Source organism: Helianthus annuus, chromosome 5 (assembly GCF_002127325.2).
Source record: "Helianthus annuus cultivar XRQ/B chromosome 5, HanXRQr2.0-SUNRISE, whole genome shotgun sequence".
Lineage (NCBI taxonomy): Eukaryota > Viridiplantae > Streptophyta > Magnoliopsida > Asterales > Asteraceae > Helianthus > Helianthus annuus.
In genome coordinates this window covers 2,324,036-2,337,562 of record NC_035437.2, presented here as the reverse complement: position 1 = coordinate 2,337,562, position 13,527 = coordinate 2,324,036, and the positions used below count along the sequence as shown (strand labels likewise).

The following is a 13,527-nucleotide window of genomic DNA, read 5'->3' as shown; positions in this document are numbered from 1 at the left end:
GTGTACCATTTCCTTTTGATTAGTTTTAGGAATAGTAATTTCACACAAAAATAAGGAAATTACATCCTGACCAGAGATGAACATTTTACTATAAAAAATGAGTAAAAGTCCAAAATATATTATTCAAAGAAAATGAAGTAATATATCCGGTTTTATTTGAGAAAAACACCTTAAGAAATAGTAAAGGATGTTTTGAAAATAACATCAAAAGGATCTGACAGCTTTTCAAGTAAGAACATAATCATATCATTCTCAAGTTATTTTGACCATTGTTTAGGGTCATTTTCTTGACAATTGATTGTAAATTCTCCTTTTAGGGACAATTACTGGAGATGCCATTGTTACCTGAACGATTCATGTATTTGATGAAAGCACACAGTTGCATGATGACCACTGTTTACCCAACTTTGACCTCATAAGTGTTTTATGCTTATACTCTTTTTTTTCTTTTGGCTTCAAGAGCTTTGAGATGAGCACACTTTTGAGTTTTGTTCATTTTCTTCTTCCCTTTTTACCCTTCCCATTCATAAGTAATAAATTACTTACTGGGAGGTTTTTTATGAAAGAATCCTTAATCCAAAATCATTTTCAGCAATGTTTTGAGAGATCTGGCTACATTTGTACATGTTTTATTAACAATTCTCACATTACATATGATTTGGACAGTTTTGACCCCAGATTTTCTTCATGTGTTTTAACAGAGTTGATTTGGTCCTTTTGAGGATTCTCAACCTGCCTTTTAACACATAAGATTTCATGACTAAAGTTTTATTTCCCTCTTTCTAAGTTAGCAAAACACTAGTGTTTATTATGAAACTAGGTTTTGTTAATTGAGGTTCATACTTTAGCATAAAACATGATGAAATCATCACAAATTCCATAACAACAGTTGAAATCAATTTTGAATGAAGATAATCATATCATAGTTACCAGACATGTTTCCAGATCTGGACACTGTGAGTGATTTGTGCAAGACATCACTTGTTGTTTGAAATTTGTGAATCTTATGACATCTTGGTTGTTTTACAGAGTACCTGATCCATCATTTTGAACATGATTTCTCGTTGCTCTGTTTTTCAACTAAATACAATCAACCTTAGTATCAATGAATTTTGAGCTGAACTGTTATGTCAAATTGATTGTTAGATCGAATTTGACTGTCCAAGCTCTGATACCAATTGTTAGGATCTGAGGCTGTCATGATTGTGCTTGTTTGTAAGAATTTGACAAATCAATGAATGTAAAACAATGTAAAGTGCAGCGGAAATGGAAGCAAACTTTGTAAACACAATCAAAGAAGAGAATAGTTTGATAAACATATGCTTTCTCATTAAGTTGAATGATTACAATGAAAATCAAAAGATTAACAAGCATGTTTACATATCTAAACTCCCCCTCAGCCTATTGCTCCAAGGTTGGTTGTACAAGATGAAAGGATTGGACTAAAGAAGAAGAATCCTCTCAGTCAATCAAATGTAACAGTACAGGGTACTGCCCCATTTATAGGCAAACCAAACCACTGAAGCATCTCAGCTGACGTCATCATGAAAGTGACATCTAACAATGTAACAAACTCTATCTACTGATCTATACAACTACTGCTTTGCTAACTACTGATATTGCATAATATTACATAAGATGAATAAAACTGCTGCTGCATCATTCTACTGCTGTGAACCCAGCAGTACTTGTCATGATCAGCAGTGCTTGACTCAAGGCAGCAGATTGAACAGCATAGCTTTTAGTCTTCATCAGTCCTTGAGTAGAACAGCAGTTGTAGATCAGCAGATGTTGATAGAAGCAGTACTTTGGAGTATAGCAGATGTTGGAGCCACAGTCAAGGGGAAAGCTGATAGTAAACAGTTGCTTATTGTGAGTCCGCTGTTGTGATCCGGTTTTGGCTTTCATTATCTGTTCCTCTGGTAGGGTTCAATCCCAACACTGACAGTACAACCAGCTTAGTATGTTGGACCCTGGGAAACAGACGGTTTCACCTAGGTGTCCCGAAATCTGTTTTAAGGGAAGCGTGTTGAACATGTGTCTCAGCTACCTCGTATTTCTTTTAATGTTTTAGTTTACTTCCATTGTAGCCTGTTTGCAATTTTCATTATGTTTGTAACTATCGTTTTGTTTCCGTTATGTTTGTAATCTCCAAGAACAAGTGTAATTTGTTTACTAGTTTCATTCTATTTCTGATTTGTAACGTGTCTTGGAAAATAATAAAGTGGTATTTTGTTTATCTTGTGAACGACATTCTTACAAAAGGTACTCCGTTCAAGCATAATTAACGACTACTACGTACTACTACCACATGATGGTGGACGTGGGTTGCATGCATGAGTATAGGCTATTCAATCCGGGTTGAGATCCTTAACTAAGTGGATGTGGTTAACCCGTTTCTTGACTCGTTACTTCTAACCTCGAATGTTCCAACGTCTAGTTCAGTTATAAATAGTGTCGTTTTTACCTGGTCGCAATTATTGATATTGAATTATTGATATTATCTTTTGTTGTTAAAATAAATGGTTTTCAATTCCTATTCTACCCTTATTAAATAGTAATAGCTCAATAATGTCCAATTATCATGTGATTGATTGACTTCTCTCGATGATTTCCATTCCACTACACTTGAATATATACCACCGGTGAATGAGAGGAAATAGGAAACAAGTTATTGGGGTTTAGAATTGGATTCGAATTCGAAAAATTCGAATTTTGACTTAATTCGATTCGATTATTAGGAATTCGATATAATTATCAAGAATTTAAATTCAATCAATTCAAATTCGAGTCCAGTAAATCAAATACGAATTTATAGTTTTAAATTCAATTCGAAATTCAAATTATACATATTTATTTATCATATTTATGTATAATACATACATATAACTTTAATTTGGGCTATAGTATAAATTAATCTATAACCGAATTTAAGTATTAAAATGTCCCATTATAATATTAATTTGTAATATGGAGTGTATGTTCCTGACTTTTCATTTTGAATGTTTTACTACCGGTATTTCTTTTTGAATTTTTTAATGTAGTATTGTAATTTGTGGCTACTTTGAATATATCCATGGTGTTTAAATTAGGCTCAGGCTCTTCACACACACCCCTTGGCTATTTACACACACCCCTTGGCTATTCACACACAATGAAATGTTGCGCTTTGGCCAAAGCGCAGCGCTTTAGTGTAAAGTCAACAGAAAAGGACTGAACATGTCGGACCTTGTTTGTTGACCTGGTACCTAAGTATTGTGCTTTGGCCAAAGCGCAACGTTTAGGTCTGACTTTTTGTTTTTTGGGGAAAAAGTGAGGTTTTGGTGGGAAAAAAATGGAGTGTTGGTTTGTTGTTTGGTTGTATCTGGTTGTGTTTTTTTTTGTTGAAAAGTTATAGATTTTTGTTTTATTTTTATAAAACTTATATAATTTAAAGTTGATTTATAACGGTCGTTTAACGTGAATGTACCGGTTATAGTTAATTTATAACAGTCGTTTATAAGATACGTTTCATTATGCCATTGTTTTGATAAATGTTAACCGATTTTATTTTGTTATATTATACGAACATGTGTAATTAAAACAACGTACAATAAGTTGCAAAAGAGACGTATGAAATAAACACAAACAATCGAAACAAACATCGTGTAAATAAAAGATCTACCGCATAAATATATATAAAATCAGTTTATATATACAAAACAAAAGTACAACTGAATGTCTAATAGAAAAATACAACTGAATGTCTAATACAAAATAAAAACTAAAGCTACCGATCCTCTGGTGGTGGGGACGGTGGCAGTGGATGGGGCCAATCCCAAATGATCCACGATTTGCATGAGCGTCTCTATGATCCACCTCTGCTGTCGGTCATCACGTCGGAGGCGCCGTCCGAAGTCCTGAGCCACTGCCTGCGCAGCAGGAGGCAGATCTGCAAAGACGTGCTGTTGGTACTGCGGCGGGTGCGGAGGTGGCGGCGACGGCGATGGCGGTGGTGGGATCTCGTCGTCAACAACGTGATCAGTCGGAGGCGGAGGTGAGCCTGATCCTAATCCTCAGGCTCATCTAGACCCAGAGTCGGTCGCTAAGCCTGCCGAGCCACCTCCTGAACAGCCGGAGGCGCTAGTAACCCGTCCCTAATCTCAATGACTACTGGGATCACCTCCGGCAACACCTGGGCTCCCAAACCTGGCAATCGAGCGTCCGAAAGCGCAGGCCGATCCCAGGAAACTGGTGCGTCAAACGCATGCTGGATACTGACGCTCGGCCTAATCTAGTCGACGGAATGGCCAGGGAAAGCAGCGGGTCACTCTCGGGCACGATCCCTAAAGAGCGCGCGATCGTTGTAACGTAGGACCCACGAAGAGCCTACCGCGCTCCTGCCTATGATAAGCGGCATCAAAATACTCCGTCAGGCACGCAGCGAGCGCGCACGGATGAGGCCGCAACAGGTAGAGAAACGCTACTAAAACAACAAACGCACCGAGCGCACACGGATGAGGCCGCGTTCATTAGCGCCAAGTCCCTGTCTGTTATGATGACACGCGACTCCATACAGTCCACTAACCTAGACTTGATCCTCTCCAACACCCATATGTTGTTTTCTGCCTTCTCTACAGAAATTAACGCATAAGCAACCGAAAATGACTGGTTTATCGAAGTTATACCTACGACCTGCACAAATGGAAGATTGTACAAGTTTGTTTTGTAGGTGGTATCAATCATGAGCACATGCGGGAACGCACATCACATAGTAAATGAAAGTTTGTGGACAAAAAAGATATATTCAACTGCGTTTGTGGTCTCATTTTCTTTCATGTAATAGGTGAAATCTTTTTCGACAAGAAGGTTTTGGGAGTTGTTGCACTGGAGATTCTCCGACCCTCTTTCCTGCATTGATTTTCTAAACAACATTGTGTACATCTTTCGGAATAATCTTTTTATCCGGGTTCTTTTTCGTCAACGTACGCCAGATGCTACGGTTTGGAATATCTTGCTCTGCTAGCTGCTTAATCAGTCTTTTATCCTCCGAAGAAAGCCTTCTCGCATACGCGTGACCCTCCAAGTTTTCAATAGGAGTGTGGTTGTGCCTCGCGTTTGTCAGCTCTATATTCTAAACACTTCCCTTTGCTTCCATAAACCCTATCAACTCAAACGGGCAACCTATTTTCTTGTTACCTGTTTTCCTCACTGTAGCTACACTCTTGTACTCCCCACTAAGACTGCATTGAAAACAAACCTTGAAATTACTTCCTCGTTTATTCGACCTTTTAATCACAATGACGTAGCCATTGTCCTTTCCCATCTTCTGTATCCAATCCACCAACTCATCACGTGACAAAAAGGTCTGGTTTGTATCAAAAGAAAATATAATTGGGTAAGAGCATTCCTCATCCTGCTCATCACCCTCTCCCCGGTCGGGATAGTCTTGCTGTACATAGCTTTGCTCACCACCGTAACCGTGGTTGGGATAGTCTTGTTGTACATAACTCTGCTCACCATCGTAATCGTGGTCGCGATAGTCTTGTTGTACATAGTTCTACTCACCACTATAACCATGGTAGGGATAGTTTGGCTGACCGTATGGATATTCAGCCCGAGGGTATTGTTTACCTCCGTATCCGTAATCCGAATAGCCGTGTTGTGTGTACGAGTCTTCTACAAGGATATTTAGGTCCAGCTGCACTGTATTGTCACGATAACGAATGCCAGATACAACCTCCTCCTCCCTCATGTTGGAAGGGATCGGTTTATCGTACGAGGCAGGAATATCGGTTCCCTCGTAAGAATCTGGAACAACGGACTCCTCAGAGCATTCACCGAAAAGGTAGTTGCTAAACCACGACATCGTATTTTGAAGAAACGGTACTAAAACAACAAAACACCCGAAAGAATGAAACACGATTCGTGATTTCGAATTTTAAATATCCGACTAAATGCATGGTCTGCCTCTTAAAAGCACCAGAAATTAGGGTCGAAGCGTCGCACTTTGGCAAAAGCGCGACGTTTAGGGTTAGGCGTGACACTAACCTCGTACAGAATATAACCTCGTATCACTGTCACATCACCTTTTGTTTGCAAAAATAACCCTAAACCCCGCGCTTTGGCCAAAACGCGACGCTTTGGGGAGGGGGTGTGGAAATAAGGAGAGAGTGTGTGAATATCATGGTCATTAAATTATGATTTTGGTAGATTTTTACATATTTTAAAAGCAAATTGGAAATAAATAATCCCACCTAACTCAATTTGGCCGATAATAATCCCAAGTCAGTTATTGGCCATAATAATCCGAACTGGTCAACTTTTTTTTTTTTTTTTTTTTTTTTTTTTTTTTTTGTAAAATAGTCCACCGTTAAATTTTTTTTCCTAATTACAAACCGATGTTTCAGGGCTTTTGATCAGAATGAGAATACGAGTCGATTGATGTAAAACTTACCTCGAAATATTGTCCCAACACACGAAAACGGTGCTTCAATTCGAGTGTTTAAACTTTCAATTAACAAAAATCAAGTCATTTCGAGGTAAGTTTTACATCAATCGACTCGTATCCTCGTTCTGATCAAAAGCCCTAAAATATCGGTTTGTAATTCGGAAAAAAACTTAACTCCATTAAGCTATTTTAACGGCGGACTATTTTACAAAAAAAAATTGACCATTTCGTATTATTATCGGCCAATAACTGACTTGGGATTATTATCGGCCAATTGAGTTTGGTGAGATTATTTATCTCCAATTCGTCTATTTTAAATGAATTTGAATCAAAACGAATTTATTCGAATTCGTTCGAATTCAACGAATTAGAATTGAATATGAATTGGAGTTTTAATTTGAATGCGAATTCGAATTGAATTGACTAGTTTTTAATCGAATTTGAATTCAAACCAATCGAAAATTTAATTCGAGTAATTTGAAAATTTGTTATTCGATTTAATAAATACCCTAATAAGTTATAACAGATTACTCTAGATCCCATAATTGAGCTAATAATACATCGCTAATAATCAGAACAATCATAAAATAACTTATCATTCAACGGTTCGTTTAATATCTCATTGTCGGCTTTGAAGTATTAATGAAATGAAATGATTCAATAATTGAGTTTTATACTTTTATATTACTTTTACATTCAGTATTCTTTTATATTGTATAATAAGGGGGAGTTTGGTTCGCAGGAATTCTCAAGAAATTAAGGGAATAAGATGTTTGGTTCACGGAATTTTATGGAATTGGAATCCCAGTTCTAATCTTCATGTGTTTGGTTGACATTGGAATTGGAATTAGAATTAGGCATGATTTCCTTCAAATTCCTTTAACTAAAGGAATTCAAAATCCTTCCTATATGTGAAGAAATTAAAGTAAGTTCATTGGAATCTTCGACCGTTTCGACCCGCACCGTTTCAACCCGTACCGTTTCGATCCGAACCGTTTTGACCCATACTAGTTTCGATCCGAACCGCTTCGACCCGAACAGTTTCGACCTGGGGATGGTTGTGGGTGCCAGGGTGATGGATTCCAATTCATTTGACAACTAAACACAACAAAAATGGAATTGAGATTCCAATTCCAACAATTTCCAATTCTAAGTGGAATGTTTAAATTCCAAATCCAAATCCAATTCCTTCAAATTCTAATTCCTATACAAATTCCAATTCTAATTCCAAATCATTCCACGAACCAAACGCCCCATTAAACTCCATCCTATACCTATCCATTATTATTTATGTCCCCTTCATTTAATAAATAAATAAACATAAAATAACCAAGCAATATTGAACGGTTTGTGTCTCAAGACGTTTGAAAGAAAATATGACATTCCATTTATTAGATATATATGAAGAACTTTACTTTCATAAATTGTTTGTTGGCTTTGCTTTCTTTATTACAGTCTTTTATTACAAACAAGAAAATCTACATATGAGGAAAATATAGAACTTAATTGGTCTCAATTCTCTAACGGTTCCCTCTTAATCAAGTAATGCAAAATCAAGTGACTTCTTTCCATTAAGTGACTTCTCAAAGAAATTTTTCAAGTACTCTCCATATATGACCTCCTTATATCGAGCCACCCCATCACGAGCCACCAGCTCAGGAAACGGTCCAATTTTTACGGTGAGCAGTGGTGCGATGAATCTTGGGACCGACACCCTTGACTCTACATCCGTGGTTCGCACTCTGTGTTCTGCACTTATGTACCTCCCATTGCTTAAAATCTAACAAAAACACATCAAAATACTAAGTTAACGACAGATTGTTCAATTTCTTTGGTAAGGAAGATTAGTTTTTGCATGACATCTAAGTGTCTAACCTGTAGAGAATCACCAACATTAATGACCAAAGCACCATGCATGGGTGGAATCTCAACCCACACCTCATTTCCCACCGATGCATTTTGATCACCTTTTTTCACGTATAATCCACCAATGCCATCTTGTAGAAGCACTGTTAGCATTCCTGCATCCGAGTGACTACCCGCGCCTACTGTTAGGTCCGGGTTTGGACAGGCCGGGTAGAAGTTTATGTTCACCAGATTAAAACCCATAAGTTCATGGAGTCTTGAGTCGTCTAGTTTTACCCCAAGGTTCCCGATGAGTGCTTTTAGTACCTTTTGAACCATCTCCGTTGACGTATTTATATACTCGAGCACCACCTCCCTACGGATCATATATATAAACATTAAATAGTTAAATATAACATAAACATACATAAAAAAAACTTCGGATTCTTACTTGCAGTCATTAGGCCAAGACTCACGAGCATCCGCATCATTGGTATAAATCATGCTAAGATAGTCTTTCCACTCCAAACTTTTTTCATTCTCAGGAACAAAACTAGTACCATACTTGACCAGGGGACTAGGGCTAACCTCCTTGAGATACACAGCCTTCTTTTCAGCTGGTTGACCGAAAAACTGGTGCGCTGTATCTTTAAGCGAGTCCAACACTTCCAACGGCACACCATGGTTAACCACCTGGAAGAACCCTAGAGTTTCAGATGCATGGACAATGGCCTTCACCACTTCTTCATGGTTGGGACCATAGAGCTCAGAAAGATCGATGATCACGATTTCAAGTGAACCAGCAACCTCTTGCTTGTTGATTCGGCGGTGTGGTGGCTGGATGTATCGATCCGGTACCTCGGTTAGGCCCAAGTCCACCAGACCTTTGACACCATTGCCTTCTTTCACGACAAAGTTAAAGAGTGAGTTATCATCATTTAAATTGGGAGCCATTTCAATGCTGCAATTAATTGATAAGTTTCTTAAAATGTTGTGTTTCCTAGATACTAAGTGTCTCAAACAGGCTAATATATAGCAATTCAAAAAAATAAAAAAAATATAGCCATTCGTGGGCGCTTGTCACGATATTCAACATTTGTAGTTACCTTGGTCAACATTCTGTTTCTATTTTTTTTAACACCAATCCCTAGATTTACTTCCTTAGACATGTCTATTCGCGTCACACCTCTATTGACCTGGTTATTCAAGTCCCAATCGACAATAAAACCGAATAGAAAAGATGAAGAAAGAATATAGATCGAATAACTCTCAATCTTATTAATCAGAAAATAACTCAAAACTGATTATAGACTCTCAAACCATAACTCGGTTTATCTTTAGTCTTGTCTCTTAATAATGTCTAACCCTACCTTGGTTTATATAGGCTTACCCTAACTTGGTGACCAAGACATTACCATATAACCCTAACTTGGTGACCAAGAAATTACCAAATATAATTATAATGTAATTAGAAAACTTAACCAATTATGACCAACTTGTCAGCATTGATCCCTCAAGTTCACCGACTTGTGACTTGAACTCCTTTGTCACCCTTTCACATCACCGACTTGTGATGAGTCGGGAATTACCGCCAACAATCACCCCCTTAATTTCCGACTTGAAATAGGCAGGCTCTAACATGTCTTCTTTGTCTTGATTCTCATGGAACTTATCTTGATCTCTAGCTGTGTTTTTCGGCTCCTTCCTAGCTCGAACATTCTTGCGACCTTGTACTCGACTAGTCCTTTCTCCATAAGAACTCGCACCACCATTGACTCGGCTGCGATCTTGAGCAAACACCTGCTTCCTTGGATCATTAAATGTATCTCCTTGGGTTTGAATCCCTTGCTTAACCTTTTCTTTGAATTCTTGAACATTTTTCTTTGGACTTTGAATTTTGGGTTTCTTCATTAAACTTGGATCTTTGAGAAGATTCTGACTCGTACTTGCCGTATCATCTTTCAGTTCACCTATTTGTAGATCCCTACCCGCAAAATTCTTTATTCCAGTCATGTTATCTTGTGTACCGGAACTTGCTATCTTGAGGTTGATCTTGTACAAGCGGTTCTTGGTCCTTGTCACCTTCATCATAAGTTTTCCTGTATCATCATGAATGGTTAGCAAATCATGTTTCATGTGAATGTCACATCCACCTTCCGTTGCTTGACCAAGACTTATGATATTGCTTTGTAAACTCGGTATGTAGTAAACACCGGTTAACAGACGCTTCTCCCTTGTTTTCCCTTCAAGTAATATCGATCCCTTTCCCCGTATATCAATACAAGATCCATCTCCGAACTTCACCTTTCCCGTGACACTCTCATTAATTTAAAAGAAATAAGCTCAATTACCCGTCATGTGATTCGATGCTCCGTTATCGAGATACCAAGTGTCTTTCTCCATTGGCTCAGTCTCGAAACGCTTTGGATTCACCCATTCTTCATTTAAAAAAACCGTCTCTTGATCACATCTCATCATGAATAATGATGGATCAAAGTCATCGGGTTTAGATAAGTTAGCTTCCTCTTGTTTCTTCATACGATCTAGACATCCTGACGCGAAGTGACCAAATTTATCACAACGGTAACACTGAATCTGTGATCTATCTTTCCTTCCCGTTTGACGATCATTGGTTCTTATTTGACCCGTTTGTTTTGACCTATGATCTTGACCATCTCAGCTTTGACTTCCATCTTGGTCCTCATCATCCCGGTCTTGACGTCTACCTCGGTAACTTGAACCGCCTCGCCCACGCCCTTGCGTATTTTTATAGGATTTGGATTTCGAGGATGATTCACCATTGGCAAACATTAGATTACCTTGATGTTCTGCTAAAGACTCGATACCCTTAATCCTGTCTTCAAACGTCTTAAGTCTACTGACCGCTTCCTGAAACGTCATGGCCTTCAAATCTGCGAATTGTTCATTGAAGCTACAATTGGAACATACTTCCCTGGAACGGAACCTAACAATTTTCTGACAAGCTTTTTGTTTTCACAGGTGGTTCCTAAACTGGCTGCCTTAGTAACCAACTGACTTATTCTGCCCGCGAAAGAATCAACTTTCTCGGTTTCTTTCATCTTCAAGGATTCGAACTCATTTTCCAGTTGCTCAAGCTTTGCCTCTTGAACCCGTTCAACCCCAACATACCGTGTCTTCAACGCTTCCCAAATTTCCTTTGCAGTCTGAAACTGAGCTACTTGAAACACGAGCTCTTCGGGTATTGCTTGAAGTAGAAGTGCAACCGCCATGTCATCCTTTTTGGCTTCTACCTCTTCTTCAACTGGTTCTAAAGCTTTTTGTATTCCATAAACCTTGAATATCGCTTTGATACGAATGAACCAGATGTTGTAATTAGTTTCTGTCAATATTTGACATTGTAAAGTTGTGGTACTTTGATCCTTAACCACAACCGGTGGTGGTCTGTTCCTGCCCGTCATTGATTTCTGAACAACTTTTCAGAACCGAACCGTCTACACGAAAGACTAATCACGAATCCCTCTCGCAAACCTCGGTCAAAAACCTAACTCGTTTAACTGAATAAAAAATACCTGAATTGAACCCGCTTGTCCAACCCAAATTTACAATCGACGTTTAAAAATTAAACCAACTTGTTGAACGGAAAAAAATAAATAAACCAACTTGTTTATTTTTTCTAAACGTTGTTTCAAAAGGAACCACAATAAATTGTTTGACCTTTTTTTTCTGTTCTTTTGTTTTTTGTTTTTGTTTTTTGATCGTAGCTAAAAAAAAAGAGTAAATTACAAGTTTTGTCCTTTATGTTTGTCCCAAATTTCAGGCGCTGTCATTTACCTTTAAAATTGATGAGTTTTGTCCTTAGTGTTTCAAAATCCTGCACGTTATGTCCTTTAGGGCAAACGCAGTTAATTTTTTTTTTGTTAAAACTGGTTATGTGCAAGGCATGTGAGGGGTATTTGTCTTTTCACCATTATAGGGACTATTGTGCAAAATATTTAATATTTAGAGACCGTAAAAAACAAAAGAAATATTTAGTATCCTCTCTCTCTCTCTCTCTCTCTCTCTCTTCCAGCGGTTCTCTCTCCTCTCTCCGTTCTTCTCTCACTCTCTCTTCTCACAGATCACACATGTATACATTGAAAGTCAACCGCAATGCCACCGATGATGACCTCAAGAAAGCCTACCGTCGTCTCGCCATGATCTGGCACCCCGACAAAAACCCCAACACCAACAAATCCGACGCAGAGTCCAAATTCAAACAGATCTCCGAAGCTTACGACGTCCTCAGCGACCCTCAGAAGCGTCAGATCTACGATCTCTACGGCGAAGAGGCTCTCAAGGCCGGCCGCTGCTTCAACAATCACCAGAACCCTAACCCTAACCTTAATTTCCGGTTTAACCCTAGAAATGCCGAGGACATATATGCTGAGTTGTTTGGAGGATCTGATGCTGGATTTAGGAATGGGGAGAGTTCGTCGGTGAAGAAGGCTCCGGCTGTGGAGAATGTGTTGGGTTGTAGCTTGCTTGATCTTTATAAGGGTGCTAAGAAGAAGATGAAGATCTCCAAGACGGTCCTTGATTCTTTCGGGTATGTTTTTCCAACTTTTCTGTTATTGTTTATTGTGGTTTAGTGGTGATGTCAGATTTGTTTTTTGGGGTTTTTGAATCATGATTTTGGGTGGTTTGCAGGTTCTTGGGGTTAGGGTTCCAGTGGGGGTGGTGGGTTTAATGGTGTTTGTTGCTGGTTATGCGGGATGGTGGTGGTGGTGTGAGGTGGCGGTGTGTGTGTGTGAGAGAGAGAGAGAGAGAGAGAGAAAGAGAGAGAGAGAGAAAGGGGGAGATAAGAGAGAGAAAGTGGGAATTTAGAGAGAGAGAAGACAGAGTTTTGTTCCTATAATGGTGAAATTACAAAAATACCTTCATGTACAAGGCACATGACCAGTTTTAACAAAAAAACTTAACTGGATTTTCCCTAAAGGTCATAACGTGCAGGATTTTGAAACATTAAGGACAAAACTCATCAATTATAAAGGTAAAGGACAGCGCCTGAAACTTGGGACAAACATAAAGGACAAAACTTGTAATTTACTAAAAAAAAAACCTTTTGTATACTTCTGAGTTTCGTTCTTTTACTCAAAAACAAACAAATTACTTTTACTTAATTGCAGCGAAGAAGACACCCTTTGCTTTAATTAAACCGCCGCCCAATTAAATGAACCCCTTTCCGAACAAGGCCTCCTCGCAATTTTTAGGTTCTCAAACGATTTCCAACT

At 38.5% G+C, this 13,527-nt stretch overlaps 2 protein-coding genes across 2 annotated transcripts; one reads left to right on the top strand and one right to left on the bottom strand.

Moving 5' to 3' along the window:
- Window positions 1–7,964: 7,964 nt before the first annotated feature.
- On the bottom strand, window positions 7,965–9,229 carry LOC110939654 (scopoletin 8-hydroxylase). Its single transcript, XM_022181229.2, has 3 exons — window positions 8,727–9,229; window positions 8,306–8,651; window positions 7,965–8,210 (listed from the first exon to the last, which is right to left on the bottom strand). The coding sequence occupies exons 1-3, from the start codon at window positions 9,227–9,229 to the stop codon at window positions 7,965–7,967; spliced, it is 1,095 nt and encodes a 364-aa protein (XP_022036921.1).
- Window positions 9,230–12,381: 3,152 nt separating this feature from the next.
- Window positions 12,382–12,885, top strand: LOC110939552 (dnaJ homolog subfamily B member 6). Its single transcript, XM_022181107.1, has one exon. The coding sequence runs from the start codon at window positions 12,382–12,384 to the stop codon at window positions 12,883–12,885; it is 504 nt and encodes a 167-aa protein (XP_022036799.1).
- Window positions 12,886–13,527: the final 642 nt, after the last annotated feature.

Bases quoted from the DNA above. Each gene is read 5' to 3' on its own strand.
- LOC110939654 (XM_022181229.2), bottom strand. From the start codon at position 9,229: ATGGCTCCCAATTTAAATGATGATAACTCACTCTTTAACTTTGTCGTG. The intron at 8,652-8,726 runs GTAAGAATCCGA...TATGATCCGTAG, and splicing joins TCTTGGCCTAATGACTGCAA to GGAGGTGGTGCTCGAGTATA. The intron at 8,211-8,305 runs GTTAGACACTTA...TGTTTTTGTTAG, and splicing joins ATGTTGGTGATTCTCTACAG to ATTTTAAGCAATGGGAGGTA.
- LOC110939552 (XM_022181107.1), top strand. From the start codon at position 12,382: ATGTATACATTGAAAGTCAACCGCAATGCCACCGATGATGACCTCAAG.